General features: G+C 38.5%; 1 protein-coding gene across 8 annotated transcripts in view; it reads right to left on the bottom strand.

The window, feature by feature from the left end:
- GRIA4 (glutamate ionotropic receptor AMPA type subunit 4) overlaps nt 1-27,956 on the bottom strand; it is a 221,320-nt gene that overhangs the window by 78,796 nt on the left and 114,568 nt on the right. For all 8 annotated transcript variants that reach the window (XM_040090112.1, XM_040090095.2, XM_040090153.2 and 5 more), the window contains exon 4: nt 14,042-14,226. In XM_040090112.1, coding sequence (XP_039946046.1) covers nt 14,042-14,226 — 185 coding nt within the window. The remainder of the gene's footprint in view (nt 1-14,041; nt 14,227-27,956) is intronic.

Below are 27,956 nucleotides of genomic sequence, written 5' to 3'. Positions count from 1 at the left end.
GATTAGCTGTGATGTAGACACCTACATTTTTTATCCCTAATGTTAACTGAGCTGAATTTCACCCTAAAAATGTTGATTAGGCAGCCAGAAAAGAGAATTAATGGCTTCTATTTTCAACCTAGATTGGGTGAAATTCTGATTTTGGATTTGGAAAGTATTACAGCTATTGATCACACAGACTTTGAAAATCAGGAATTGGTTATAGTTTAGGGGAAAAGTGCCTGTTTAGTGAAATAGCATTCTGTGAATAGGTCATAGTTTTGAATATCCAAAATATACATGCAGTCACCTCTCTTTCTCAAATACTCAAAGCTGCAGACTATGATCTACAAAACATTTCTTTCTACCTGAGCCACCCCTTTTGAATCACTTTACTTCTGCCCTGAGAGACACTGAGGCAATGAACTTAAGTCTCTTTGTAATAGAGGAAGGAGCTTGATAGCTACTCAGTCTGGAATGTAGAGTCTCTCACTTTCCTTCTCTCTGCTTTAACTGGTGAAGAGTGGCTCAAGTTTTGAGAGATGAGACCTCAACCATTCCATTCATGTAAGAGTAGATATTACCCAGAACCTGAAACAAGCCTGAGATTTTGGCAGATGAGAGAGTGTTCCAGAAAGCTTTTGCTACAGAAGTTCATTAAGTCTGGGGGCACTTAAAGAACCCAGGTACTTCCTTGTGCACCCCTCAATTCAGACCAAAAGGCCAAGTTCAATCACTGCCCAGAGGGATGGTAGAGTGGCATTGTCTAACATCTGCATTAGCAAATAGGGCAGCTGGTGGGATAAGATCTGTACAGCAAAAAACGTTGGTGCTAAGGAGCTGGCATCCATAGCATACACTTCAGGGATTTACAATGGACTCCCTCTAACCTGGTCACCAGACTGAACTCACACTACATTTTAGGACACATCTTGTTTAGCATCATCCAAACAAAAAAACAATTCATGTATTTTGAGTCCAACCTTGATGTGAAACTCAGGAACCAGGAGATTGACTGCAAAAAAAAGCATGTTCCGGCTAAGATACTCTGTGTTCCTCTGGGCTCCACTTTCTTAGACAGGCCCTGAGCACCTGTGAAGCAGGTGGCAGATTCATGCTACACAAGGCTGAGCAGTGAGAACTGCCTTAATTTCAAAAGCAAGGTCCTGGAAGAGAGGGCAGCGCTGTCACAGGGACCTTTAGTGGCTCTGTCGGGGAGCTTCACACAGCATTCACTGTGGCCAGCTGAGAAACCTAGCAGGGCTAAGACATCAAAGCTGGGCTGTGCCAGTCACACAAGCAGTGAAACACCAGGAAACTGCTGATACAGTAGGTCAGGGTCATGGTAGGTCAGGAAGGACCTCCTGTATGTGTAACTGTGCTCTTCACCGCTTCAAATGCTCTGATTCAAAACTGTCCTAGTGCCAGCAATCCATGGCAGTATGCAGTATTTACACATTATGCACACTAATATTATGTGATACGCAGTATCTCCTCACTTACGCATTCTAAACATTTGGTTTTGTTCTGTACTCCTGCTCTGGCTTCTTAAACACTGCACATTGTGCACCTGGCTTTTGTCACAGTGGGCGTTTAGGGTGACCTCAGCTTGCTTAGGGAGATTTTAGGAAGAAACTGCTGGGAAGGGTAAACTTTGATTCTTTGGGGAAGACTGAGGGCAGGTGTAAGCAGTATGCTGCAGTGGCTTTTGTATGTTGATTTGCAGATTTTAGTTCAATGAACAAGGTGACTAGTAACCAGAATTGGAGCTTTTTTATACTTTTATTTGTAAAATTAAAGAAATTATTAAATAATCATCAGTATTAAAAAGAGTGACTAAGAAAGTATAATCTGCCTCCCAAATTGCCATTAACAGGGAAGACAACAGTCATTCCATATATTACCCTGTAGTCACTCTATTGGTGAAAATCTCATTTCTGTAAATGAAATGGAACATAATAAAAGAAAAGTGAAATATTAAGGCCATAAGGCTATCAGGTTTATTTCACAATCTAGCACAATTTCGTTTGGTTGAGTTCTTTCCCCAAATATTACTGTTTATGTAAGTGTCTGCAGAAAGGTGAACTTCAAAAAAACCCAAATCAGCATTAGGATCTAATCGCATTATAAAATGCATACACATATAAGAAACTAAAAAGACAGTGTATTGTGAAAATTTTTAGTTGCTGATCTACAATAACATAAATATGAAAATGCCTTATTCTGATTTCAAAATTCCAGTGGTAATCAAAAGTAAAAGCAGGGCCAGTGAGATCCAGCTCAGGCTTTTGACACAACTCTGTGACTTTATCATACAGTACTGTTCTTTCAATTTAGCTGAACAATAGCCTGGTCTAGGAAATTGAGAAACTGCTCTACTATTGGAAAGAAGGGCTACCAGTGTCTGCTTTGATTATTTTCTTTTTTTTTTTTCCTGTATGCGGTAAGGTCACTGACTTTGATAAAACCATTTACAAACTTGCATCAGCATCTGAACAGAGAATCTGGCCCCAAGTCATCCTCTGTTCTCTACTACTGTGAAATGGATATTGCACATAACTCATTTTAAAATAATGCTTAACTTCTGTAGCATGAAATGTCCCTCGTTATGATTTACAGAAGATGGAGGTCAGTACAGCTGGAGTGAAAAGGACTTATTTTCAGTTAAATCTCTTCAAAGGATGATAGCTGTGCATTACCAATTGGACTTTAACAAAGGTTTTCCTCTTTGCTATTGTGTCTCAATCCACTGCCTTAAGAAAAAGAACACCTGCAATAAAATGAAGTCTGTCTAATGCAATACAAAAAGAGTGGAGACTTGTTAAAGACAGAAGATTGAGACCTGACCTGAAATATTGCAGCAGAAATAGTGATGATATAAACCACAGCTGAAGTGGGATTTTATACAATGTCTGAACCCAGGATAAATCTTTCACAAAACTATAAAAAAAGTAGTTGAAAAACAAGTCTAATTTTAACAACTAATGCTCAGAAAAGGGCATTCTTTGTGGGGAAAGAATGGACAGCCACTAGAGGCGATGCTAAAGGCGGCAGAAAACAAAGCGTATGTGGCTGTGTCTCTCTTGTGAAGGCAGGTGCTGAGCCAGAACAGGGGTGTGCACACCTGCCCCTCACATGGCTGGGCAGAGAATGATGCTTCCCACACAGATCTAAAGCTCACCACCAGCTGGCAAAGCAGAGAGCCCTGTGCAGTGCAGGAAGCTGCTGGGGAAGAAAACCTGGAGAGGTGGCTCAAAGGTCATTAACCAGTGCCCTGAGCATGGCTAGTTGCTCCCTTCTGCTGCTAAAGTTGTTTGGATTCAAAGCCTACTCCTATCCTGAACAGGATATGCAGACTTGTAAGAAAAAAGGAAGCGAGGAAAGAGATGAAGGGTGTAAGAAGATGGTCACTTCACAAATCCTTTGAATCATTCATATTCATACTTTGTCTCCTACCGCCTATTTGCTCTTTCAGTGACTGAAATAACTTATTTCTCATGTCCGAACCTCATCAGTTGTGCACTGCAGTAAGAAAATGCATCCTTATTACTGTGCAATGTGGGACTGTGTGCAAAATCCCAGCTGCTTCACAGAAAGGAGCCTATGCAGAGCTCCTCCTGGCTCTGCAGGCTGAGGGAACTGCTGGTGGTAGTGCTGGTGGCTGGCTCTTCTGAGAAGAACTATCAGTTTGCATTGACATTGCAATGTTGCTTAGAAGCAACTCCCTAGACCTCTAGGGAAACAAACAAACAAACAGACAAACAAACAACCAAACAAAAAAACCCAAACAAAACAAACAAACCACAACAGCACAAAAACCAAACCAAACAAAACAAACCCATGGAGAGTAAAAAATGATAAGAAAAGGCTCTTAATGACTCTTCCATTCCCTCTGGGACTGAGATACTGCAGAGAGCTTGCTATTATGTCCCTGAAGTGGCATGAAGTCCAACAAAGCTGCTACCTGCCTACACTACCATGTGCTGTGCACATACCAAATTCTTTGGGTAATGATTTGCTCCTGTGGTTCTGTGGGAGCAGAGCCAAACCTGCATTTTATTCATGCGTATCTAATAGACATAGGGGGAAACTGCAGACAGCCCATGCTGTTTCTGAAACAAGAGATAAAGAAATCTACATTATCCCAATAAACTGCATGTAAAAGCCCTGCTCTCACTTGATAAATACTCATCCGTGTTGTGCTAGTGATCCTTTGTGTCAACACATCTTTGTGCTCATGAAAAACAGGGAAGCAGGAATGTTGGAGCTAGTACTCTGCGTAACTCACGTGTCTTGTTAATATTCGCTTTCCTGTATTATGTTGCAATTTATTGCAAAGTACCATGTTTTAATTTATTATTATCTTAAATTAAGTATGCTAGTAATCTAAATATGATTTGCAGAAGTGCCAAGTGCTATCTTCAGTTAGCAGACACACTGCAAACTAAGATGAGAAAAAAAATGTTTTTAAAACAAAAACTGACAGCTCAATCAATTTAGAGAAATTCAGCGGTCAAATATTACTTTTTCAAGTTTAGCACTCCTGAGACAAAATGAGAGGAGATGAGAAAGGAGGGGAATATTGGGGCTTCTGTACTTTTCTGCACACACACATTCATTTGCTTTCATTGCGATGGTAATACTAACTACTACTATTACTACTACCACTACTACTACTGCTACTACTACTACTACTGCTACTACTACTACTACTACTACTACTTCTACTGCTACTAATTCTTCTACTGCTATTTCTAATTCTTGCTGTGACAACCCGCTCCATTTTACCTATCAGAGAGATTTGGTTTCCAGTGCAAACACATACATGATATTTCTCAGCAACGTATTTCAAGGCTCTTTAAGGCTGAGGAATCACAGATGTCAACACATTAAACAACTGAGTGAGTTGATAGCTGTGAACAGCACTCAAGACACTGGGCAGCTACTTCCCTATTATGCTTGTTAATAACAACTGTTAGCTGTTATTAACTAGAGTTTATTGGCTTGCAGTTTTTACAAGATTAATGATACTCGTACTTTGTTGCAACTTTACATCCATGTGTGAATTTTAATATTACACGGGACAACGTAATTCTTTCTGTTATTATGTACCAGTTCAGCTGTGTACATTGAAGCATTAAATCTGTGCCAGATGCTCCATAACAGTTTTCACCTCTGTGTTTAAAGGCAAATAAGCCCTAGATGAGCAGTGAAGCTTGATCTTGATGATACAGAGCACTGACACTGAGAAAAGTGCTCATCTACTGGGAAACATCCTATTTAATTCTTATAGGCTGGGGAGAGCAGGGTGCAGGAAAAAAAAACCAAAAACAACAACAACAAAAAACCACTGGAATCAGCCTGTTTGGTACACCAGGAGCTAGACTGATGGGTCTCTGACAGCAAAACTGATTCACTATGCAAAATTCAGAAGAAAATGCTGTTCGCAGTGGACCTTGGCAGGCTTTGAACACACAGAATGCTGAGGTTTCAACTTTGTCAGATGGAGACAGTGGGAGAGGATGGAGCTGCTACAGACGGAAGAAGAAAGGAAATCCATTGCCATTCCTGCAAAAAGGCGAAACATTTCTTTTCTGAATATAGACCCCCATCATGCAGATGTGTTTATGGATATATTTGTTTGTATAAATATAGAAACAAACACTGTCACGTTACTGCATGTGAAAAACCCTAGAAAACAGAAATTAGGAGTAGTAATATTCTCTTTCAGAAAGAAGTAAACATAAAGGTCCTAGGCAAATGCAATTACAGTTAGCTTGCATTTTCAACTTGCTTTGCTGAGCTTTGCATGAAGGTAATTATGGAGACACAATTAAATGGGATTTCTGGTAAAAATCTGCCCGAGTGAGCTATTGGAAATAAGGAAGAAGTAGCAGGCCACTCAGAAGCAGATAATGAGGAACCAAAATGCTGGAGAAGCATCTTCCTGGCTTGGTGATGGACTTTTTAGATGCAGCCACCAATGTAGCACACATCTGATCACTCTGGTGTTCCTTCCGGCTGTTTCTGATGCAAGCACATTATGGGTTTGCAAGATTCCATACAAGATGATACACAGTTCATTCACTCTTGAGGTATTTCTATCTCAAGACATACCTATAGGTGTGTAAAAAGAGCACTGTGAATCAAAGAAGCTCAGCTGTGTACAACTGTGCCTTATTTCGTGGCCCCTCAGCTGGCTCACCAAGCACAGCAGGACAGGCTGGGTACACACTGGACAGGGAGAGGTCTTGTCGGAAAGCTCCTGGGCTTCTGGTTTGAGTTTTCCATGGGCCAGTCTCTGCAGAGGAATGGTAGAGAACGCCAGCAGTCTCTTGGACTGCACTGCCATCATGGGGGGGGAGAGGGAGGGAGGTGATCCTGCCCCTCTGCTCCGCTCTGATGAGGCACATTTGCAACGGTGTGCCCACTGCTGGGCTCCTCAGTACAAAAGAGATATAGACATACTGAAACAGTCCAGAGAAACACCACAAAGGGTATTGAAGCATCATCAAATGAGGAGGAGCTGAGAGAGCTGTGACTGGAGCAGCCTGCAGAACAAATAACTCGGGCAGATCTTAGGCAGATCTATAAATACCCAATGGGATGGTGTAGGGAAGAGGGTTCCTGACTCTCCCTTGAGGTGTACAACAACAGGACAAAAGGCAAGGGACACAGGTTGCAACACAAGAAATTCCAGCTAGATATGAGGAATTTATTTTTTTCCATGAGATAGTCAAGAAGTGAAATAGGAAATAAAAGTGTTATGGGATCTCCATCCTTGGAAGCATTCAAAATTTGGCCGAATGAGTAACCTGATCTAAGTCTGCCCCCTTGAGCAGTAGGAGTGATCTTCAGAGGTGACTTTTAATCCAAATTTTTCTCTTAGCTTGTGAAATAGAACTGTTCACACCAGAAATTCAAATTGCTCGCAGTTTGAATTTCAAAACCAGCTCCTAAATCTCTCTGAAAACAAATCCCACTGCTCTAAGAGTCCAGTTTTTTGTTTTGTTTTGTTTTGTTTTTTTTTGTTTTTTTTTTCCTTCTTCTGGGATCTTATTTGCTCTCCAATGCTTAATATGTGCTGACAATGAGAATTCCATCAGAAAAAGGGACAGGGGAACAAAACTAACTTCCAATTTCAGCACTTCATGCTTTTGAAAGCTTCTTTACATCATTTTACTTGCCCTTTTGGTATAGATTAACAACAAAAAGAAAAAAGAAATATTGAAAGACCAGAAGAAAAGAGCTAAAATATTTATAGTTAATAACACTATTCCTCATGATCTAAATGACTCTTAGCTTACACTTTTCAGTGTAATTATCAAATCTGTTTGCAGTATTGACTGCATTGTATACCTGAACACATTTCTGAGCACTGAATGAACTAGAAGAAATAGCTGTGAGATCAGCTATGGCTGAGCAAATGACAGTCTGCTTCTCCAGTAATAAGGGTTATTAGTCTCTGAAGAAGTAAAAAGATCAAATACAGTGGTTGAACAAATAAAATATGTTTTCACTGAAATCTTCAAAATTATTTTCTGTGATAATCTCCAAATCTGGCCACACTGTTTTATCACACTTCAGCACTGCTTGCAAAACAGCAAACAACAAATAATGGAAGAAATCCATGATGTGTATTTACTGAAGGTAAAGTATCCCAACTAATTAAATGCAAGTACAATCTAGGAGAGAGCACCATGACATTTCCTTAAATGTGTGGTTTTAGCTATATATTTTTATCATGTTTCCTAAGGAAATCTCTTTTCTGCTACTGAGCTGTCTCTGGGTCTGTTTATCAATTTTCCAGTAAAATACTTTTAAACACATAAGGAAATTTCAGCTATATATAAAAGAAAGACAGTATCTTTAAGACACTGTCTAAGACATCTAAGGCATTAAGTCTGTACAGTTCTTATTAATAGTGGCTGCTGGGTGGAGAACAGAGACCCATCTGTTTTAGCCACCAGAAGGACAGGAAGCACCTGGACATCATACCTCCTGTCTGACAGCTACTAGTCAGCACATGGGTACTGACACCTTCCACACATTTCTTGATTAGTCATAGTAATTGCATTTTTTTTCTTGCTTAGTACACTTTGGGAAGAAAAATTTTATGGTGCTTGTGGAAGAGGTGGTCTAGGAGAAAAACAAAGCCCACAAAAATCCAGAGGGATATCACTTGTTTTACTACTTCTAAACACCACTTCCATCTGTCTTATGTAGTTTCTGGATTGTTTCAGATTTTACTTAAAAAAAAAAAAAAAAAAAAAAAAAAAGTACTAATGTGAATAGAATTCTGTGGGAAAAAATAAAAATTAAAAAAGTAATGATTTTATTAGACTGGGAAGGCTGACTTGGGGTTTCATAACTTCAGCTTAGATAGGTGTGTGGTATTAGCTTTCTCAGTAATAAATAAACCCACATTTCTTTTGTTGGCATATTTGTTTTCGATTCTGCATTTCAAATAGAAATTCAGTAAATACATGTAAGTTTAAAGCAATAATTTTCTAATTTTAGTAGATATACCCTTCAGCCCTAGGCTGACTTGACTCCTGATTTTCACTGAATGAGCAAAACATACAAACAGATACACTATTTTTAAAAGGCAGGAAGAAAAATAAAATGAAAAGAAGGGCTAAGAAAAGAAGCAAAACTCTCAATGAACAGTTGTGTGTTTCTTGCTGTGCCGTGTGTGGCAAATAACTCCTTTGGCCTGGACTGCTCAGATGCTGTACAGCTTGCTGCCAGTGTTAGTGGATTAGTTGGAAGGAACTGGAAATCATGTTACAATGGGCTTCAAGCATTTGTTTCATCTTAAGCAGAAAGTTCTTTGTATTAAATTCATGGGAGCACTTTAGAAACACAGCTTGCAAAGAAGAGGCACAGAGGCAAAGAATTTTCCATCCCTTTTCACTGACTTTTCATAGTTTCATTCAAACAGAATATTTTTGTACTTTTAAAAGACCACCTGCTGAAAGGGCTGTGAAAAAAGGAATGTCAATAAACAAGGACATAACGGTCCTTGACAGAAAATGAATCACTAGAAATGCATTCCTCTATACAAGCTACATAAAACCGATACATAAAATTGTGGCAATATAATTTTATCTTTCTGTCTTTGTTTTAGCTCCCTTTCTGTAATCTCTAAACGTAATAGTAAAAAAAAATCCCTAATTTCATGCCTGTGGGAAAATGGGGGTTTGCCTCTGTCCTTAGTCATTTATACAACACAAATAAAGGGCTATCCTGGTTTATGTATTGAACTTGTTGCACATTTTTTTATGGCTGTGTATGAGCAGATGAAACAAAGGGCCAGGTAAATACAGGAATCAGATTTAGTGAGATCAGTTACAAGGTGCTAGAACGCATTCTGTTAAGCATAAAAAGTTTTCTATAACCATTAAGTGCAGATGTGCTTTCTCCAAAATGGAAACACACTTCCTGAAAGCTGTGGAAATCTGACATGGAATACATCTTTGTAAGATTACAGAATGCTAGAATGGTTTGAATTTGAAGAGACCTTAAAGATTATGGAGTTCTAATCCCGCTGCCACACATAGAGACAATTTCTATCTTATTTTTCCTGCTCTGGGGGCTCCTGCTCAGCAGTGAAACACACCGGTTTTGGGCTGTTTCTGCAGGGATCATGACAAGCTTGGAATCCCCTTGTGTTACAGACTGTGGGTCTGCCCCCGGCAGCAGCACTGCCAAGGCTGCCCTGAGAGGCCACGGGGAGAGAGCAGACCATGCCTAGAGCCACACCACCCCCAGCCACACACCAGCACTACACTGGTCAGTAAAAGGGGGGCAGGCCTGCTTCCCCTTCCCAAAGGAAAATCACATCCACTTAAATCCACTTAAAGTGGGAGGGCAAGTAAACAAAACACTTCTGGCGATAGTCTTGGTGTTTGTGTGGTGTCTTTCAGAGCCTGGGATGCAGGATGGTAAGGTCTGCCAGAGGAGCGCAAAGGATGAGTTTCACTTCCAGGTAACAAAAAGGTTTTCCTGGTTATGGTTGTTGTAAGTTGTTAAGAAGGTAAAGTGTTCTTTCACTGTCCTGAGAATAAAGGATAAAAAGGAGCTAAAATTATCTTACCAGGCTCAAGTTACAGAAGATTATTAAGTGTAGGTGGAGATCTGCTGACTCAGGCTGAAGACACTGTCTCTCTTACTGTTCATAGAGGCAACAACACTTTCATGTGTGCAGAAATAGATGTCTTGCTTCAGCGTTATGTTTAAACAGTGCTTTGAGCTGAGCCATGCCAACAGGCTCTAACACCAAAACCAAGAAAAATGTTTCCAATAATCCCCAAATACCTCTAAGCCAGTCTTGTGTGGGTGAGCATGACCAAAGAAGAGGACAGCTTTAGTAAAAAAAAAATCACAGTCTTGGCATATCCTTGAGCGGTAAGATCTGAAACCTTTGGTGAGAAAAGGACAAGAGGGAGCAATCCAAGAAAACCAGATACAAACCCTTAAGTGCAGGCTGAATCCATCTTCTGGATTTAATGGGATGGCCACCCTACTGTCCCCTTTTAGAAAGGAAATCTGAAAATCAAACCTCATTTCTCTGTATTTCACCATAAAAACTGCACACAGTTGGCCCTGCCCAAAACATCACAGCTAAGTAAAACCTAAAAGGAAGATCTCATGATAAAAAATGCACATCCTGGATTGTGCATGGGGGGAGTCTGGAATTCAGATACATCGCTGGGCTCCAGGAGAGAACATTTCTGTGAAGACAAGTCCCAGATACAGAGTGTTGGGCATAGCTTCTATACACACACACATACACACACCCCCAATGTACATGGAGAGGAGAAAATAAATGAGGAAAATCTTTAATAAACTAGGAAATATAGGGGGAAAAAGGAAATAGGAATTGGTGACAATAACGTTGTACAAGAAGTGAGGAAACAGCAAGGTGCTGTTTTTCTCTGCTGGCAGGTGAAGAGGGCAGAAAGCACCAGGTCAGATAAGTGGGCAGCAGGCATGGGTAGGGGAGGAGCACATTAGCTCACTTCTACAACACAGCCAGTGAAAAAGCTTCCAGTCTTCACTGCTTGAGACACACAGTCATGAGAAGTGTGAATGTGTATGTACATGGGCATTCAGTTGAGAAGAAAGTCAAAAGCCCACAAGCCAGTTTCCCTCCCTTCATTAGCATAGATCTAAGGGCAAAGCACTTTGAGTTATGGTCTCATTACTGAGATTTAATTACTTTTCCTAAATGTTCTGCAGAACATTTACTTGTACATTGCAAAGTATTACAGTATAGTCACAACTTAGGCTCTCAATTACAGGAGAACTAGGCAGGAAAGAAGTTGCGTTAATTAGATCCATTGAAGCTTAATCAATTCCTCAGTGTATGCAGGGAAGAACATGCCAACTTTTAGTCCATCTGTGAAACTGTAAAGACACCTTACCTGTCTGCTACAGGTTATTAAAACCCTCACGCAAAAGGAAAAAGTCAAAGGCTGATATTTGAAAATGGCTGTTATTTTGCATTTTCTACATTGGGATAATTTATTTTTGCTAATTTCTTCATTCCTATTTTTTGAAAAATATGTGTTTTGTGTCTGAGGCTGCTTCTGACTGCCCATCCTCAAAGCAGGATTCAGTCTTTGAGGGTCATACTGGAGCCCCAAACCAGCACCCCAGGCTTATTTGTAGGTCAGCCTGTCTAGGAAGACCAGGACCTTCACAAGGGAGAGTAAAGCTGCAGCTCTTCTGCATAGTTTCTCTAGCCTGGCTGTAATGCCATTCCTGCTTTTACAGTGATGGTCCTTTAGAATGATGGAGAGAATCTCCAGGCATATTGGGGAAGAAGGGAATTCACATGATACATGACTTCCAATTTAATCAGGTTGTGCAAATATAGATATGTATATGTGATATATGTATAGACAGTGACTACTGAGAGAAGAAAAAAAATCAGTAAGCCCACAAGCCAGTTTCTTTCACTCCACTAGCATAGATGTAGGGCAAAGATTTTACACTTAGGAGCAAATAAACATAAGAAAAAGTACAAAAACACTCATTTCCTAGGTAAATTTTATCCCACCCAAAATTAGACAGCAGCTAGATAAATCACTTCCTAAAAGTGATACAAGTATGCTACACGTAGAGGTGTTAACTCCTACCCTCAACTCTCCTTGTGCAGTCAATGAAAAAACAGCTCAATTAGCTTTAAGGCTTGTCCTGTAGAGGTGTGAGACAAACTCACCATGTCTGATTCAGCCTGTTGTGGCCAAGCACTGCATTTTTATTTTTTAGCATGCCTGCATTAGTTACCTATTCTAGGCCTACAAAATCCAGACCGGTACGAACTGACTACGCAGCTGCTGATCTAAAAGGAAAATAAGTAGCAGCTCTTGGATGAAAATAAAATGTACATGTGATATCAGTGAGATCCAAACACGTACTCAGTGACTTTGTTTGAAACTGCATGGATGTTTAGTAGGAACACCTATGCATGATGGTGGGTGTACTTCAAGAGTTGTGGTAACAGAACATTGCTTTTCTGTATCACATTGGCATCCTATGTAAAAGAAATCAGGTAACGTCATGTGCACATACAGAAGTGAGGGAGGAATTGTTTTTCTGGCTGTAATTTAGAAGACCCTCCCATGGGTGTTCTGTTTTACTATAATGGAGGCTGAACTGGGGTAGGATTTAATTATAAGCTGTAGAAAGCGTGTGTTAAAACGTAATGGCATTCAGAATAAAGGATATAATGGCCAAATGAGTGTCTGTAGCAATACATTGTCTGTTCTTTTCTTGGCAATAGTCATAAAAAAAGCCCTTGTTATATTAGCCACACTATTAATTCTCAGTTTATCTCTTTACCTTCTGCCAGTGAAAGCAAAATTGATGTATATATGACATTGAGTACTATTTTATGCATTTATGAGTACTATTTTATGAATTTCTGTACCAAAAATGACATTTTGTTTCTCAGTTACTTCAGAGGCAGATGCATCATGAATGGTTTTGCAACAAAATCTTCAAAATTGTCTAACACATTAACCAACAGAAGCAGAGTGGTGGCAGAGGGTCCAGCACCAGCAGATGGCATTCATTCCCTGCAATTCCTGCAGCAGCAGGAGGCACTGAACAGCGAACTTGCACCACAGCAATGTTATATGTGGGATCATAAGAGATGCAGATAGTTAATCGTAAGTTATTTTCCTGTCATTTGGCAAAATTTTTCTTTCAAAGCATCATTTATTTTTTCCCATCATTTAAAAAAGAGCTTACACGTAAACACTAAATAGAGATAGATTTGCCACATCAGAGCAGCAGGGTTTGATATTCTCTTTGCACACTGGTATAGATAATACCCAGTGCAAGCCAGTGTGTCTGACCCAGTATTTTCTTTCCTCAGTAGAATATTTCCATGAATAACTGATGGGAGAAGCTGACCTCTCTTCCCAGTTCAACAGCACTTCTATTCACTGCTCTTCATGTTCCTAAATACCCTGTTAAGGTGACAAATGTATCAGTTTAAATATTTATAACAATAATTTTAAAGCTTTTTATGGCTAGAAATACCCGACCTATGCTATTTGGTAAACAGAAATAATACTGGATTTAAAATAGACTTTTTTGTCCCCTCAAACAAAGCAGAGCTTTATCCCCATGAAGGTACAGACTAAAAATACGCCGGCAGTTCAACAAGACCATATTGTTCCAGCAGCCCTCTGACCCTGATGCAGGAGGCATCAGGCAGGGAGGTGCTGGGAAGTGGAATCCAATGTGCAGCTGCCCTGACTGCTGGCACCTTTCACCCCCAAGGTCCTGAGGGGCAAAGGAGAGGCTCTCTGCCCTGACATGCCGGCTGCTAAGACAAGTATTGTACATGAAAGAGAACGGAACAGGCAAGTGGACATACAAATTAGGCCCATAAAGTAAAAAAAAAAAAAAAAAAAAACAAACCCACCTATATATATAAAAGAATCAATTTCGTTTCTATTGACAAAATAAACAAAATGCAATCTTGAAATCTCATCTGGAGTTTCAGTAATGTGTTTAGAGTAACATTAAAAGCATGTGTTACCTGTTCTAAGAGATTCTGAAGCCTCTCTATTTCACAGTCTATTACAAATTTCTTTTCTTGCCTTCGGTCCAGATCTTCTAAAAGCCGCCTGTAGCTGGCATCGTTAAAATTCTCCACACAGATGGCACTGACTTGCCAGCTATTTTGTCCTGCTTTTTCCATAATTGCTTGAAGTATTGAATAACCTAGAAGAGAAGGATACAATACACTAGTAACACTATCATTGTGTTTTTTGAATAGGAATTGTCCTTAATCAATATAATGTCTCTTAACATATGCTCCTGCGGGGAAGGGAATAAGAGAATATTTGAATCCCTACCTATGCTGCTTGTCATGATCAGCGCACAGTAGGCAATTAACAAAATTTACAGTCGCTGTGATCAGAATGGTGGGAGTGAGCATTATGGATAATCCTCATATGATTCATACACACAAACTCTTCCACTCAAGCATTCAGCTTCTTAGATTAGTTTTGTACAGTTTCTGTATCTGGGCATTTAACAACACAGCAAAGGAAAAATCTGAGCCTACTCATTCAGCAGAAGTATTTGCATACCACAAAAGCATTTGAATTCTTTGGTTTGTGTTGTTTTTTATTTAATAATAACAATTAATCCAAGCAGCTTTTAATGTTTACTGGTGAGAATTCTTTGTTTAATTTAATTATACATATACATTTATATGCCAGTATAAATATATGAATAGGAATTATATTGAACTCTTTCAGAGCTTCCATATAGCTTGAATCAATATATGCAAAAAGATTAGAGGTCAATGAATGAAGGGCACCAGAGAAGCATTAACTGTTACTACTGGCAGGATTATTGCTTTTTATCAGAACCAGTATTCAATGATCCCCATGTTGTTTTTGAGGCTGTTCACAGATGGGAAAGGCACTGTCTTTTCAGAGGTCTCCCCTGAACCTGCAGGGCAGTTTCAGGCTGCCCTGGACCACCAGCTCTTCACCATCTTCCTGCTATTTCTGCCCCCGCCCCCCCCACCCCCCACTGGGGATGTGCAGTACAGAGGCAATAGGGGAGCTCATGACATGACTTAGGACAGCTTGCAAACCTCGTTGTGACTTGCTCAACCAACCCCTGAAGCAGGAAGCATGTATTATTCTATTTTTCATCCAGAATAAGTAGGGAATTTGTTTAAAGCAATGAAGATTGCACACCTCACACCCAGACTTAATGTTTATAAAAGACAAAAAACCCAGGACAGATGTTTCTCAATAAAACATTCATAAAAATTACACAATTCAGAGAAGATCCTCCTGTCTAGAACCACAACAGGATTGTGCCTTTAACTCATTAGCTGGCAGGATTTTCCCCACTAGCCTTAGGTAGAAGATTTCATCTCTTAAAATTTTTCCTTAGTTGATGTGGTTACCCAGTGGTAACCTCTTTCCCTCTTCAACAAGAGTGTCCCATGCCTGAGTGCAGTGACCCCCAGGTGTCATTTTAATGCACTTAAAGATACCACTGCGTGACAGGTTCCCTGTAGAAGAACTATGTGATATTCCCACAGATTTCAAGAGGAACCTTTCTAAGTTACATTTCAGAAAGAGTACTTTTGAGTGTGTCGTTGCTAACTAACTAATTAGCAGAAGACCTACAACAAAACTGAAATCTGAGTTTGCCTCCAGTCAAATAAAACTAGATGATAGTGTTATTAGAATATGAGGGTTTTTTTGACACATGAGAAACTAATCTTGCAAATCTAGAAGTAGCTAATTTTTCTACTGGCTCCTATAACATTTACAGTCTTTGAAATATTAACTTAAAATATAATCTTTCTTATCTTTATGACATTATGCACCAGCACTCCAAAATGAATATTTATTAGGTTTTTTCCTCCAGTTCAGATGATAGTTTAGATAAAAATGTTAGCAATTATAATAAATACATAAAATGCAGAACATGTTTTATAACATAAATGAGACATTTATTTTATGAAACAGTATTTTATTGCAGGAAATGAATTAAAGTACTCCATGTATCAAATATTAAAACATTTCTGTACTCAGCATATATTTTTAACCTGATGACTGTTATTTTTTTTCAAAGAACCATCAGCTTTCCTGTTAATTGCTGCATAATTATTCTGCTTTTCCTGTTGCTATATTCAATCATCTTTTTGCCTGTAATTATCTCTGCAAATTATGATGAGATTCTTTCAAAAGCATTGTATTTCTTGATTCATTTCCTATTTATTTCCATATATAGACAAAAATAAAACCACTCCAACGTTACAGGGGTTCCTGCTTCACTTACACTGCAACTTTGACTTGATCTTTGCTACCAAGGCAGTCAACATTTACTTAATTCAGCTTCTTGACACTAATTAACATTTTCTTTGATTCAGAATGAATGGTGTTTGAAACAGCAATTGACATTCCCTCCTTCCTTTCTCATTTCACTTGGACAACTCCAATAAGATGTGTTTTGATCACACTGGTAATTTATCCCAGCACAAAGCATGACAAATATCAGGCAATCACATAGAAAACCTTTGCTTCTATCTTGGATCAAGGTTTCACTTGCCACATTTCATTAGCAAGTGCCTTCATTTAGGTATTGAAGCTTCTGTATCTTCTTTTTGGTAGTTGGCACTTAGATGAGTGTTTCCACATGTAGGCACAACACGGCTAAACAGCACTGGGTGGGTATGGTGCAATATTCTCCATCAAAAGAGTTCAGAATCCCTGTGCAAGTCATCAGTGGCATGGTCATCTATTCAGTGTGCAGGAACAATTTTTAATATAACAGACAGACAAGGATGAAGTTCACACAGAATGAAGGAAGGCATTCACGGACTCAGTTGGATAAAAATTAGATGCGCTGCAGAGAATGCTTATTTGTCCAAAATAATTGGCTACAGCTGACAAGGAAAGAAAAATTGGCTTCTGCAAACAATTTATAAGGCAAAAACCTCTGAAACGAACCCGGGATAATTCTCAGAAACTGAATGCTGCATTTCTGTTCAAGCAAAATTCCTAATCTTTAGAAAGATGTTTGCCCAGGACAGCAGACATGAATATTATAGCTGTCATCTAAAAGGTATTTATTTTCTGTTTACCTGTTGTTTATCCTCAGTTACGCTACAGAACGATGAACAATTCATTTTCTGGAATACATTCCCCCGTATTTATTGTGAAATACTATTTGTTGCATAAAAACAAACAATAAAATCCCTAGGCCAGCTCATATCAGCTGAGCTGCACAATCCATGTTTTTCTCAACAATATTATTTAAGAAAATTTTTAGGACTATGCCGACAAATACATAAAAGTAAGCTAAGTTTTCTCACAAGTTTTTATAGTAACCCTTCCTCATCAACTAATTCAACCTTGAAATGCAGATAGCTCATTCATTAAAAAAGACAAATGGTTGTGCTCAAGCATAACTTTGATATCTGGAAATGTGTATAAAGAAGTTACTGGTCCTTCACGGAGCTTGCTGTGTTTTTGTTTGTTTGCTTGTTTGTTTTTAATTAGCAAATCTATGAACTAAATAAAACACCAACAGAATCTCCTGAAAGCTCAACTAAAGTCATTCCCAAATGCAAGGACATTATATGCAAGAAGGACTTCCTTTTCCTCTTTATGGGACTGTGTTCTGGGCAATTTTCCCCAAATGATCTGCAATGAGAAGTCTGCTAACTGATTTTTGTTGGTCATTTCTTAAATGTAGATACTATTAACAACTGCTTAAGGACCAGTAATACCAATTCCATCTCAACATCCTGGAACCAAAACAGAAACATGGCAAGACTGCAAAGATTTTGTTCTTGATCCCTTCTCTCCTTGCTTTTCCGTTCTCTGGTCCGGTGGAATTGTGATGGCTTACCATACTACTATTTTTTTTTTTTTTTTTTTTTTTTTTTTTTTTTTTTTGCCAAAAGATAACACTCAGTTATAATGTTGGGGAAAAAAAAAAAACAAACAAAAAAACCCACATGAAATGCCCCCCAGCTCCAACCACGAAAATGAAAAGTTAATCTATTCACTTCCTGTAAAATCAAAGTTGGAGATGCCTACTACAAGAAATCTGTGTATTGGGGTTGATACTACAGGCAAATACATTACAAACAAAATCTCAGATGTTTTTAAGCCTTCTTCCCTCACTCCACAACTCACTGACATTTTTTCATAAAAAAAGTGCATCAGCCATAAAAGAATAATAGCATATGTGTACCTGGTGCTGTAGAGATATTGGTACTTCTTCAGAGTCAGATATCTTCTGGGGGTCAAAGTGTGTAAAATGTAAAATGGACAATTTTGTAGTCCAGGATTCCTCCTACTCACTGCAAGACTGTTGTAATTGGAGCCTATACACAACCTTCCTCCACCCACAGAGCTGAGTAACTGAAATCATGAGAAATCTTTTTGATTTTAAAATTTCAGTTTCTTTTCAGGCTCTTTTACATGTCTTTAGCTAGGCTTTCCCCTAACCAATTTCATTTCAGCAGGCAATGATTTGATCTCATTTATTTCAACTGAAATAAAAACTAAAATCTGATATCTAAATTTCTTCAGGATATTCTGAATAAACTGAAGAGATAGAGGAGCACCATCTTGACTTATTTTATCTGCTGGAATGCACATTTTTTACTATTTTTCTCATTTATTTATTTATTTATTTATTTATTCTTGCTTGCTTGCTTGCTTGCTTGCTTGCTTGCTTGCTTGCTTTCACCAGAAAATAGTTCAGTGATCCAGTGATCAATTACAATGATATAATTAAATTTCAATAACTTCCATTTTCCAGCAGCCTTTTCATTCTGGAAAACCATTTCCCCAGCTCTCTAAGCACAGACAATCATTCCTGATGGACTTACCAGGAGACAGAGAGAGAGGTGGCTTCTTGCTCCAAACAGCAGCATCCCCAGTAATAATTCGCATTTTGGACCTTTTATGCAGTAACCTATTTTTAATTTTCTACAATGAAGATGATGCAATATTGACATATTATGACTGTACCTTACTATGGTTAGCAGACTAACAGTACCGAATCAAGAAGTTAAAACGTTAATAAACTTGAAAGCAGCATATTTGTTATGACCCCAGGCACAGGAAACATGTCCAACGAGCATGGGTCTTTTCCAAAGATGGGCTTGTATGGTGGGCTCATATACTGCACATTACTGAAATGCAAATTCATTTGCTTGTCTTTCAGGGCCAGTTAATTTTCAAATATGAATAAATCTCATTCCCAAGATTGCCCTGTACACTGCTGGAGCTACTTTATGAAAGCTACTTCCAACTATAGGAATTAATATTAGGGTGAGTTTTTATAAATCCAACACAGAGCAGAAGTGAAGAATAAACACTTAATCATTTGGTAAGGATAAGTCAATGTATTTAATATTCAGGACTGGATTAATGTAGCTTAATTCTAGCTGTTTATAGAGTAGTTGTCAACGTTAATCATCCAAGCTTTCAAAGGAGAGACATGTGTCCCATATAAACCCCCATTTTTTTGGTCTTAGATATCTATCTCCAAGGTGCTTTTTCTTCAATGAACACTGAAGGAGTTTGGACATGAGGTTTAGTGAAAATATCTACCATTTATTTTATCTGGACAAATCTTGTCGAGATTAATCCAGAAAATACAGTGATGAAAGCCATACAAGAAATTCACAGTATGAGTGATGCAAGACTATACATTCCACCAATAACTACAAGCACTCAAACTCATGCATATTTCATTTTTCCTTGTTGTGTTTATTACCTTTTTATTAACATACAATTTTGTTTCAAATTTTGGTGAGCATAAAACTTCCAGAATTCAAACAAAATCACTTGCACCCCTGATTTTTTCTACAGTATGAGCTGGAGCCAGAACATTCAACAAAAAGTACGTACAAACTGGCTAATCCAGATGACAGAGTGGAAGCTGGAATTACAGGTGTGTTCTGAGTCCTTGGGTCTGATTCACAGAAATGATACAGAGACTGGAAAGTAAGACAGGTAACTCAAGAAATAGTTCCTTCTATTCCTCTCTAACCCTCCATCCCCCAAGACATATAAATTATATTTAAAAAATTCTAGACAGTTATCTTTCTTTGTCCTTAAAAAATCTCTAAAGAGGATTCAGTCACATCCTAGGTAATATATTCATTGCTTAATTATCCTTATCATTAGGACATGTTTTCTAAAGTCTAACCTAAGTCTCCCCTGGCATAATTTAAAGGCACTCATTCTTGTCCTATCTCTAGTAGGCCTGGAGAACATTTTGTTCCCTTCTACCTTAAAGCAATCCTTTATGGAACTGAAGGCTGCTTTACATTTCTTTTTTACCTGCACTTCTGTTTCTGAAACATGAGTCTCTCTGAGTTTTTCCTTGTGGAAAATGTTTTAGTCTCTATTCTGACAATTTTCTTTGTTTTCCTCTGGATGTGTTGCAATTGATCCAAGTTCTTCCTGAAGTACATTGGTGAAAATGTGATGTATTTAAAAATATATTTCAGAGTACACACAGTCCTCTTAAATTTTTATTCTCTGCAAGCTTAACAAATGCACTTTATATTTCTTTGTACAAATCATTAACAAAGATACTGGGAAAAAAAAAAACACCACAAAGCAACAAACCCTGCAACCAGAATGGATCAATACTTAATACCTCTTTATTTGACTGAATCGCATATACTTCTTTCTGAGTTTGAGTGTGATCAGTGTTTGATATGTCTTCCAGAAATTTCATCAAGAAAAAAATTCTTTAGCTCATTTCCGTGAGTTGACTTTGTCTGGATGCTGGGTGCTCATCAAGCCCTCTATCACTCTCACTCCTCAGCCGGATGGGCTGAGGGAAAACGTGTGTCAAGACGAAGAAAGGGAAAGATCAATCACCAATTACTGTTGTGGGCAAAACGGTCTCAACTTGGGAAAATTAATTTATTGCCAATAAAATCAGAGTAGAATAATGTGGAAAAAGTCTTTAAATACCTACCCTCTATCTGCCCTTTCTTCAACCATGCATATGGCTGTAGAAGGTCATTCTTGCCCAGAGAAGCTGTGGATGCCCCATCCCTGGAGACATTCGAGGCCAGGCTGGACAGGGCTCTGAGCAACCTGGTCTAGTGGAAGGTTCCCTGTCTGTGGCAGGGGTGTTTGAACTAGGTGATATTTAAAGTCTCTTCCAACCCAAACCATTTGTAATTCTATACTCTGCTCCACTGTGGACCTCCACGGGCTGCAGAGGAACCTCAGCTCTGGGCCCTTGAGAGCATCCCACCCCTTCTTCTGCACTAACACTGGTTTCATGAGAGTTTCTCTCTCATATTCTCACTTCTATCCCTGTTGCACAGCTTTTTCCTCTTCTTAAATACCTTGTCCTAGAGGTGACACCAGCATTGCTGATGGGCTTGGCTTTGGCCTGTGGCAGGTTCATCTTGAAGCCAGCTCCCTTGGCTCTGTCAGACATGGGGCAAACTTCTGGCAGCTTCTCACAGAAGCCACCCCTCTAGACCCCCACTACCATGCAACCCAATGCACGCATTTAGCAAAATTTCATGGAAACATAAAAACTTGCGCTAGAATGAGACACATAATTTTTTTCCAATGTTTAGAAAACAAATAATTTTGTAATAGAATGAAAATTGTTTTAACTCACATAATCTGTTTATGAGAAATCTGTGTTTGGGTTTACTTAGCTTTCCAAATTCTATCTACTTTCAAAGAGATGTATCTACTATGATGTAGATTGTGAATTAAGCCACCTAAATCATCAGTGATCGGGACAACTTTATTACAAATGAGTCTGAAACTAAACTGAGGAAAAAATGGATCCAGTTTAGCCCTCTCTTCTATTGTGGTTTTGGTTTTTTTTTTTCAAATAGTTTGGAATATTTGATGATAAAGGAAACTACCTTTGAGTTCATGTTTCTTGCCTCCCTGACAACTATGACCTTGAACATTTTCTGAGTGCTTGAGAAACACCTTTTAAAACAAGATCCTGCAATGGTGTATGGTCAGATTTTCTGCCGTCCTCTCCTTTAATCCTGTTGAGACTGGTACCTGTGCAGCTTCATCTGCAGTATTTAATAATCCCTCTTTCCTGGGGACAATACAAAGCTACAAGAAAATGCTGTCAATATATTAAAACCATGACTTCTTTTTTTAAAAAAAAAAGTCTTAAGTGGAACAACATAGCCTGTGAAATGTGCTTTCAGGGAGCATATGGGAGCAGGTTTGGCTTACACCACAATGGGAATTCATGATCAAAGATTCAAGCTGTGTCAGGTCCCATTTATGCTACGCCCACTGAGCAGCAAGATTTTTCACCTTCTTTGCATTTCAGAGTCTGCAGCCTTCATATGAAAAATACTGTAAAGGTGTCTTATCAAAGTGCCAAATGATAGAGATAACTGGGAACTTGAGAGGGACTGAAGAAAAGCTGTGGTTTTGAAGCCAGTTTAATAGTTTTGGTTGGGCTATCACAGTTTTTAGATACCATTACACTCTCCATTTCCCTAAATGCCTTCAAAATAACATTGCAGTCCCATAATCTTTCTCATGACAAGCATGCATAGGGATGAAAACATCCAAAGGTATTTGCAGATACAAGCTAAAACCAATTTTTGTACTTTATTAGCATTTTATGTATTATTTGCTTTTATTTGTCTATTTTTAGTTGTGCCATAGGCTTCAGCTACAACTGGCTCAGATTAGAGGTCCTTGGCTCCTCTGAAGTTTACAAGTAGCAAGGAAACACTTTCTCAGCAAATTTTAGCAAATTCTTACTACAGAACTTTAAATGCTAAATTAGAAACGGCATGAAAATACAGTGTTATCAAAACTTTACAAACTATTACCTAAAACCCCCCCGAAATTGAGCTAACAAGTAGAACAGAAGAGAGAAGGAAAAAAAGAAGCATGTGTTATGCTTATCCTCTGTCAGATCATCTATGTAGTCTCTATAAAAAATCAGTTACCTGATATGTAATCTTGGGACAATCATTAGGGCTAATGTATATCAGTATTTTTAATGAAAGGGCAGAAAAGAGGAAAAAAAAATTCTACTTGGGAAGAAAATAAAATAAATCCAAATATTTACTGTATTACCATTCACCAAAATTCTTGACTTCGCTAAAATTTATAGTTTATAGGACTGATACTAATAAATCTTTATTCAGGCATAGATATTTTCCAGAAATTGCCAGCTTGCTAACATTTACCTCTTTAGTCTCAATTTAATAGGATTTACTCTGCCCTGTGATGGTATACAAGTGTACACAGATGTTTGTGCAAATAACATCCTAAAGAACCATGTCAAAGGATATTAGCACTGCGAGCTAAAGCTCTCAAGAGCTGGTATATATTCAAATTAGCAGTACCTTAATGTATTCTGGTGAATGTATTATGGTGCTGTCTTTATATTGTCACGTACTACTTTTCCCCAGAAGGCATCTGCCTCAATAAGATACCTGTGCCCCAGGACAGAACCGACTGTGGCTACTAAATGAAGATCTTGATGTCAGCTCTTCTGCCTCCTTTTTTCAGGGATTTGTTACAAAGGTAGTGTTTTACTATAAAATATCTGGCAGTCTCTGCCTATTGGCTGTGTCATTTCTAATGCCTGCCTGAGAGAAAATAGAAAGAGCAGTTTTCAGGCTGAAACAACAGATATTCACATTAACAAGCATTCTTTTGAAGAAAGTCACAACCTTAATTCTATCTCTATGCACTTTTGGCCATGTCCATACTTACTGGTGGCTACATAGTAGATAATATTTAGGACCTTACTCTTTCCATAAGTTCTATTTGTAGATCCCAGACACATTATTTCTGATTTTCAATTTCATTTAAGATGTTTTTGAAATCTACATTTTGATGTATTTATCTTTTTCAGAAAAACGTAACAAGCCCTGAGAAAACAAGATTCAAAATCTGAATGCTATGATTTTGGTTACTTGTCTGAAGTGAGTCTGATATAAGTCCTAGTGTAGCTTTTAAACTGACACATGAACCACAAATTTATTAGAAGTTAATTGGTCCCCCAACAGCTATCAATTTGGAGATAACGCTAAAGATCTATGATTTTCTTCCAGTTCCTAAAATTAATTCAGTGCTTTTCTTATGTAGACGAGCATTAAGATGAGGCTCCTTCTTTTTGAACTGGAGCAGCAACTTGTGAAACATCTGAAGATTTCATATAGTGGCTTTTATTGAAGTGTAATGACAATGATCATTCCCCTTATCTGGCTTCAAATTCCTTTCTGCGCCCCTCACTGCAAGAAAGACATTGAGGGGCTGGAGCGTGTCCAGAGAAGGGCAGCGGAGCTGGGGAAGGGTCTGGAGCACAAGTGCTGTGAGGAGCAGCTGTGGGAGCTGGGGGTGTTCAGCCTGGAGAAAAGGAGGCTCAGGGGAAACCCCATCACTCTCTGTAAGTGCCTGAAAGGAGGGTGCAGCCAGGTGGGGGTCAGCCTCTCCTCCCAGGTAACGAGTGATAGGGACAAGAGGAAACGGCCTCAAGTGGCACCAAGGGAGGTCCAGATTGGATATTAGGAAACATTTCTTCATGAAAAGGGTTGCCAAGCCCTGGAACAGCCTGCCCAGGGAAGGAGTCACTATCCTGAAAGGCATTTAAAGGACATGTAGAGTGGCAGTGAGGTACATGGCTCCGGGGTGAGCAGCAGTGCTGGGTTAATGTTTGGACTTGATCTTACTTTTTTTCCAACCTAAATGATTTTATGAATCTATGATGGTGAAAAATGCACCTGCCACGCATTTCATCTGAGGGACTGCAAATATCACTCTCAGCTAAACCCTGAAAAGGGCTCAGAATCTGAGCTTCTAAAAAAAAAGGCAAAAACAAAACAACCAAATCCAACAATAATTAAAAAAAAAAAAAAAAAAAAAGGAAAAAGGAAAAAAGTGAGGAAACATTTTAGGAAGTTCTTTTAACTGTTCAAAGACATTATAAGTGTACATATATATGTACATAACAAGTAAATACATCTATATGTATGCATATGTGTAACTGCTTTATATGAACCTGTGCAAAGCAGCATGAAAAGAAATGATAAAAAATTTCAAAGAAAGGAAATGAACAGATTGTTGACTGTTTCGGCTTCCTCTTCTCTCTTCTCACTATTTTCAGTACTCCTCTGAAAAGTACTGTCAAAGCAAAAGGCACTCAGTAACCTTGCCTCATCTGAGTGTCTTCACAAACACTGCTATCACAGTCATTGATACGCAGAACTGATCTTTCACAGTAATGCCATAAGACTAATGTAACATCTAGATACTAATACAAAGAAACAGGGAAGACAATGATACGATCTTCACAGAGAACACTGGACTACTCCTACATAGCTGAATCTCCTTTTGGTGTCCACATTTAAACAATTAATGCTAAAATATTTGACAGAGGTCAAAGAAGCAAATCAAGATGATTTGAGGCCAATATATAAAACATGCCTTAGAGTGAAAGAACTACAGGAGAATTTCTCTAAACTGAAATTTTGATGGCTAACTCTGGGCTAGTTCATCCAATATCCTTCTTCAGGCAGTAGAAGGAAACATGCACCTTCTTGAGGGCAACTCATAAAACCCTCCATCACATGTCTCATGTACTTTTTGGAGAAGACAGTCCTCCATGTTTAAAATGAAAAATCCCCAAATTATTATTCTCCAGGTTCAATGCCATGAACACTATTAACATAATGTTATGCATTTGTAAAGAGCAGGACTAAAAGTAATATTATCATAGTATCTGCTACTCACTAAATTTTATTATTCTATTTTGTATCTACATTTCACATGTGAAGAAACAACATTTCATTTTAGTTGAATTAAATGTTAGGTTACTTTTATGCTTCTCTTGTGGAGGATGGGTAGCTACACATAGGTTTCCTTTGATTATTCTGGTGAAGGGATTTGCATACAATTACAGAGACAATTTCAGTTCCTAGCAGGAACAAACACAGAATGAAGTAAGTACTCACCATATGATTAGACTAATTTATTACATCCCACTGAGGCAAGCTATATGCCAAGAAGTAATCATAAACTCATGTTCAAAGCTCTGGTAGAACGAATATATTTAACAATTCAAATTAAATTTCAGCTGCAGGAAGTGACATTTAGTGGGAAACATGGAAATGGGCAAGGTATAATGAAAAGATAACAGGTAAAAGAATACAGACATTGAAAGCTGAGCTTGGCCTGTCTGAAAACAGACCAGGACAGAAAATTGTGAATAAAATCCTGGCAAGTTTCTAGTATATGTTGATCCGGACTTTGGTTAGTTTTAACTGACCTTGGCATTAATGTCTGCAAATGAATACAGTGACCAGTCAATAACTGCTCCATAAAAGTTAAGTGCCTGTGACATTTCATTATACAATGGCACTTGCATTGACCATTTTGAAAGCAAATGATCTTAAGAACTTTGTTCGTTTTAGAGCTGGGTATTTTCCTTCCCCTGAACAGCTGTTTATTTGCAGAAAAGCACACTCTGGTGTAATCCCAAGTCTTAATGAACAAAAGTGAGCATTTCTGCCTTGGACTTGCCAGGAGAAAAATTACTTAGCTTTCAAAAGAGTGGAAACATCTCTTTAATAAAAATGGATATTGCTTAAATATTTCCATTTAGGACATCTCCACAAATAGAAACAATAGGCACAATTTGGTATCTGCATAACTGTTACCCAGGAGAGCAGTGGCAGCAAGATACCCGCCTGGTACTCCTGGTCAAGTCAGCATGGAATTCTGCAAGTGTCACTGAATGCCCCTGAGTACACTGTGTCATGATCATTAGGACTGAGAGGTCCTGGGTGGTTTAGTCTAAATCTCTCCAGCAAACCCACGGTATGAAAACAATGCTAAAACTGTCACCAAGGCAGAAGAAGACAGAGAAAATTTCTCTGCAGCATGGTAGAAAGACTATTTAACAGAAAGGTGGGAAAACTTTAATGCAGTCTTTTCTTCTGTGGCTAATTAGTTTATAAAAGAATATCTGAAAAACCTGCAGAGGATGTGGGAATTGGCTGCAAAAATGTAAGGTGGTGAAAAATAAGACTTTACAGAGGGCTTTCGGTATCTGAGAGGAATGAGAAGTGAGAATTCAGGAACTGCTCAATAGATATAAGATACTTTTTGAGTCCTAAGTAGATGCATTTGGCATTTTAGACTTTAAGCTGAAAATAAAATAGTAAATAAGATTGAATTTCAGTTGTACTAGTGCGAAAACAGAACAATCCCACTTTGACCTTTTTTTTTTTTTTTAAATTTCTCCACTAATGTACTTGGAAATTAAAATCTATTTCTAAAAATCTACAGATTATAATCCATCAAAATAAACAGTATTATTTAATTTTTCTTACACACTGCTGCCAGGAACAACACTATCTATGCTTATTGCTCAAAAACCACTGTGAAAAAACCTGCTGCCCACTAGTAGCTCTTTATGTATTTCAGCTTGTGCTTCCTTTGCCCTTTTCAATGTGATCAACAGGATATTATTTCACAATATAGCATCTTAAATGCTATCAATTACCTCAACTGTCTTATTTTCCCAAAGAGATACAATGTAGATTCGAATTTTCCAATTTGCTCAAAGCAGTGATATCCAACCTTTTCAACCTAAGCCCTGAAGCATTATTCCAAAAAGAGCAGTGGGCCACAACTATTCCTTGAGGGCATTTTCTCTGGAAGCAGAGTGAAAGGAAGCGGGCTCCATTGCTGGGGATCCTAAAGTGTCTCCAGGACACCAGACTACAACTTGTAAAATTGCACAGAATTCCTTAAGCACACTGTGTTTTGCTTGTGATATTGAATTATGCCCAGTGGCAGCCTGGAGGAGCAATCTCATGGCAACGCTGTGCCATGACTCCAGGCTGGCATGTACATGGTACAGTGTCCCAAAGTACAAAAGACAGGGTGACCTCATTCCTCCTGCTAAAGTTA

This window comes from Hirundo rustica, chromosome 2, assembly GCF_015227805.2.
Source record: "Hirundo rustica isolate bHirRus1 chromosome 2, bHirRus1.pri.v3, whole genome shotgun sequence".
In the NCBI taxonomy this organism is placed as follows: Eukaryota; Metazoa; Chordata; class Aves; order Passeriformes; family Hirundinidae; genus Hirundo; species Hirundo rustica.
Note: the sequence above shows the minus strand (reverse complement) of the source record. Positions and strands in the feature narration are given on the sequence as shown.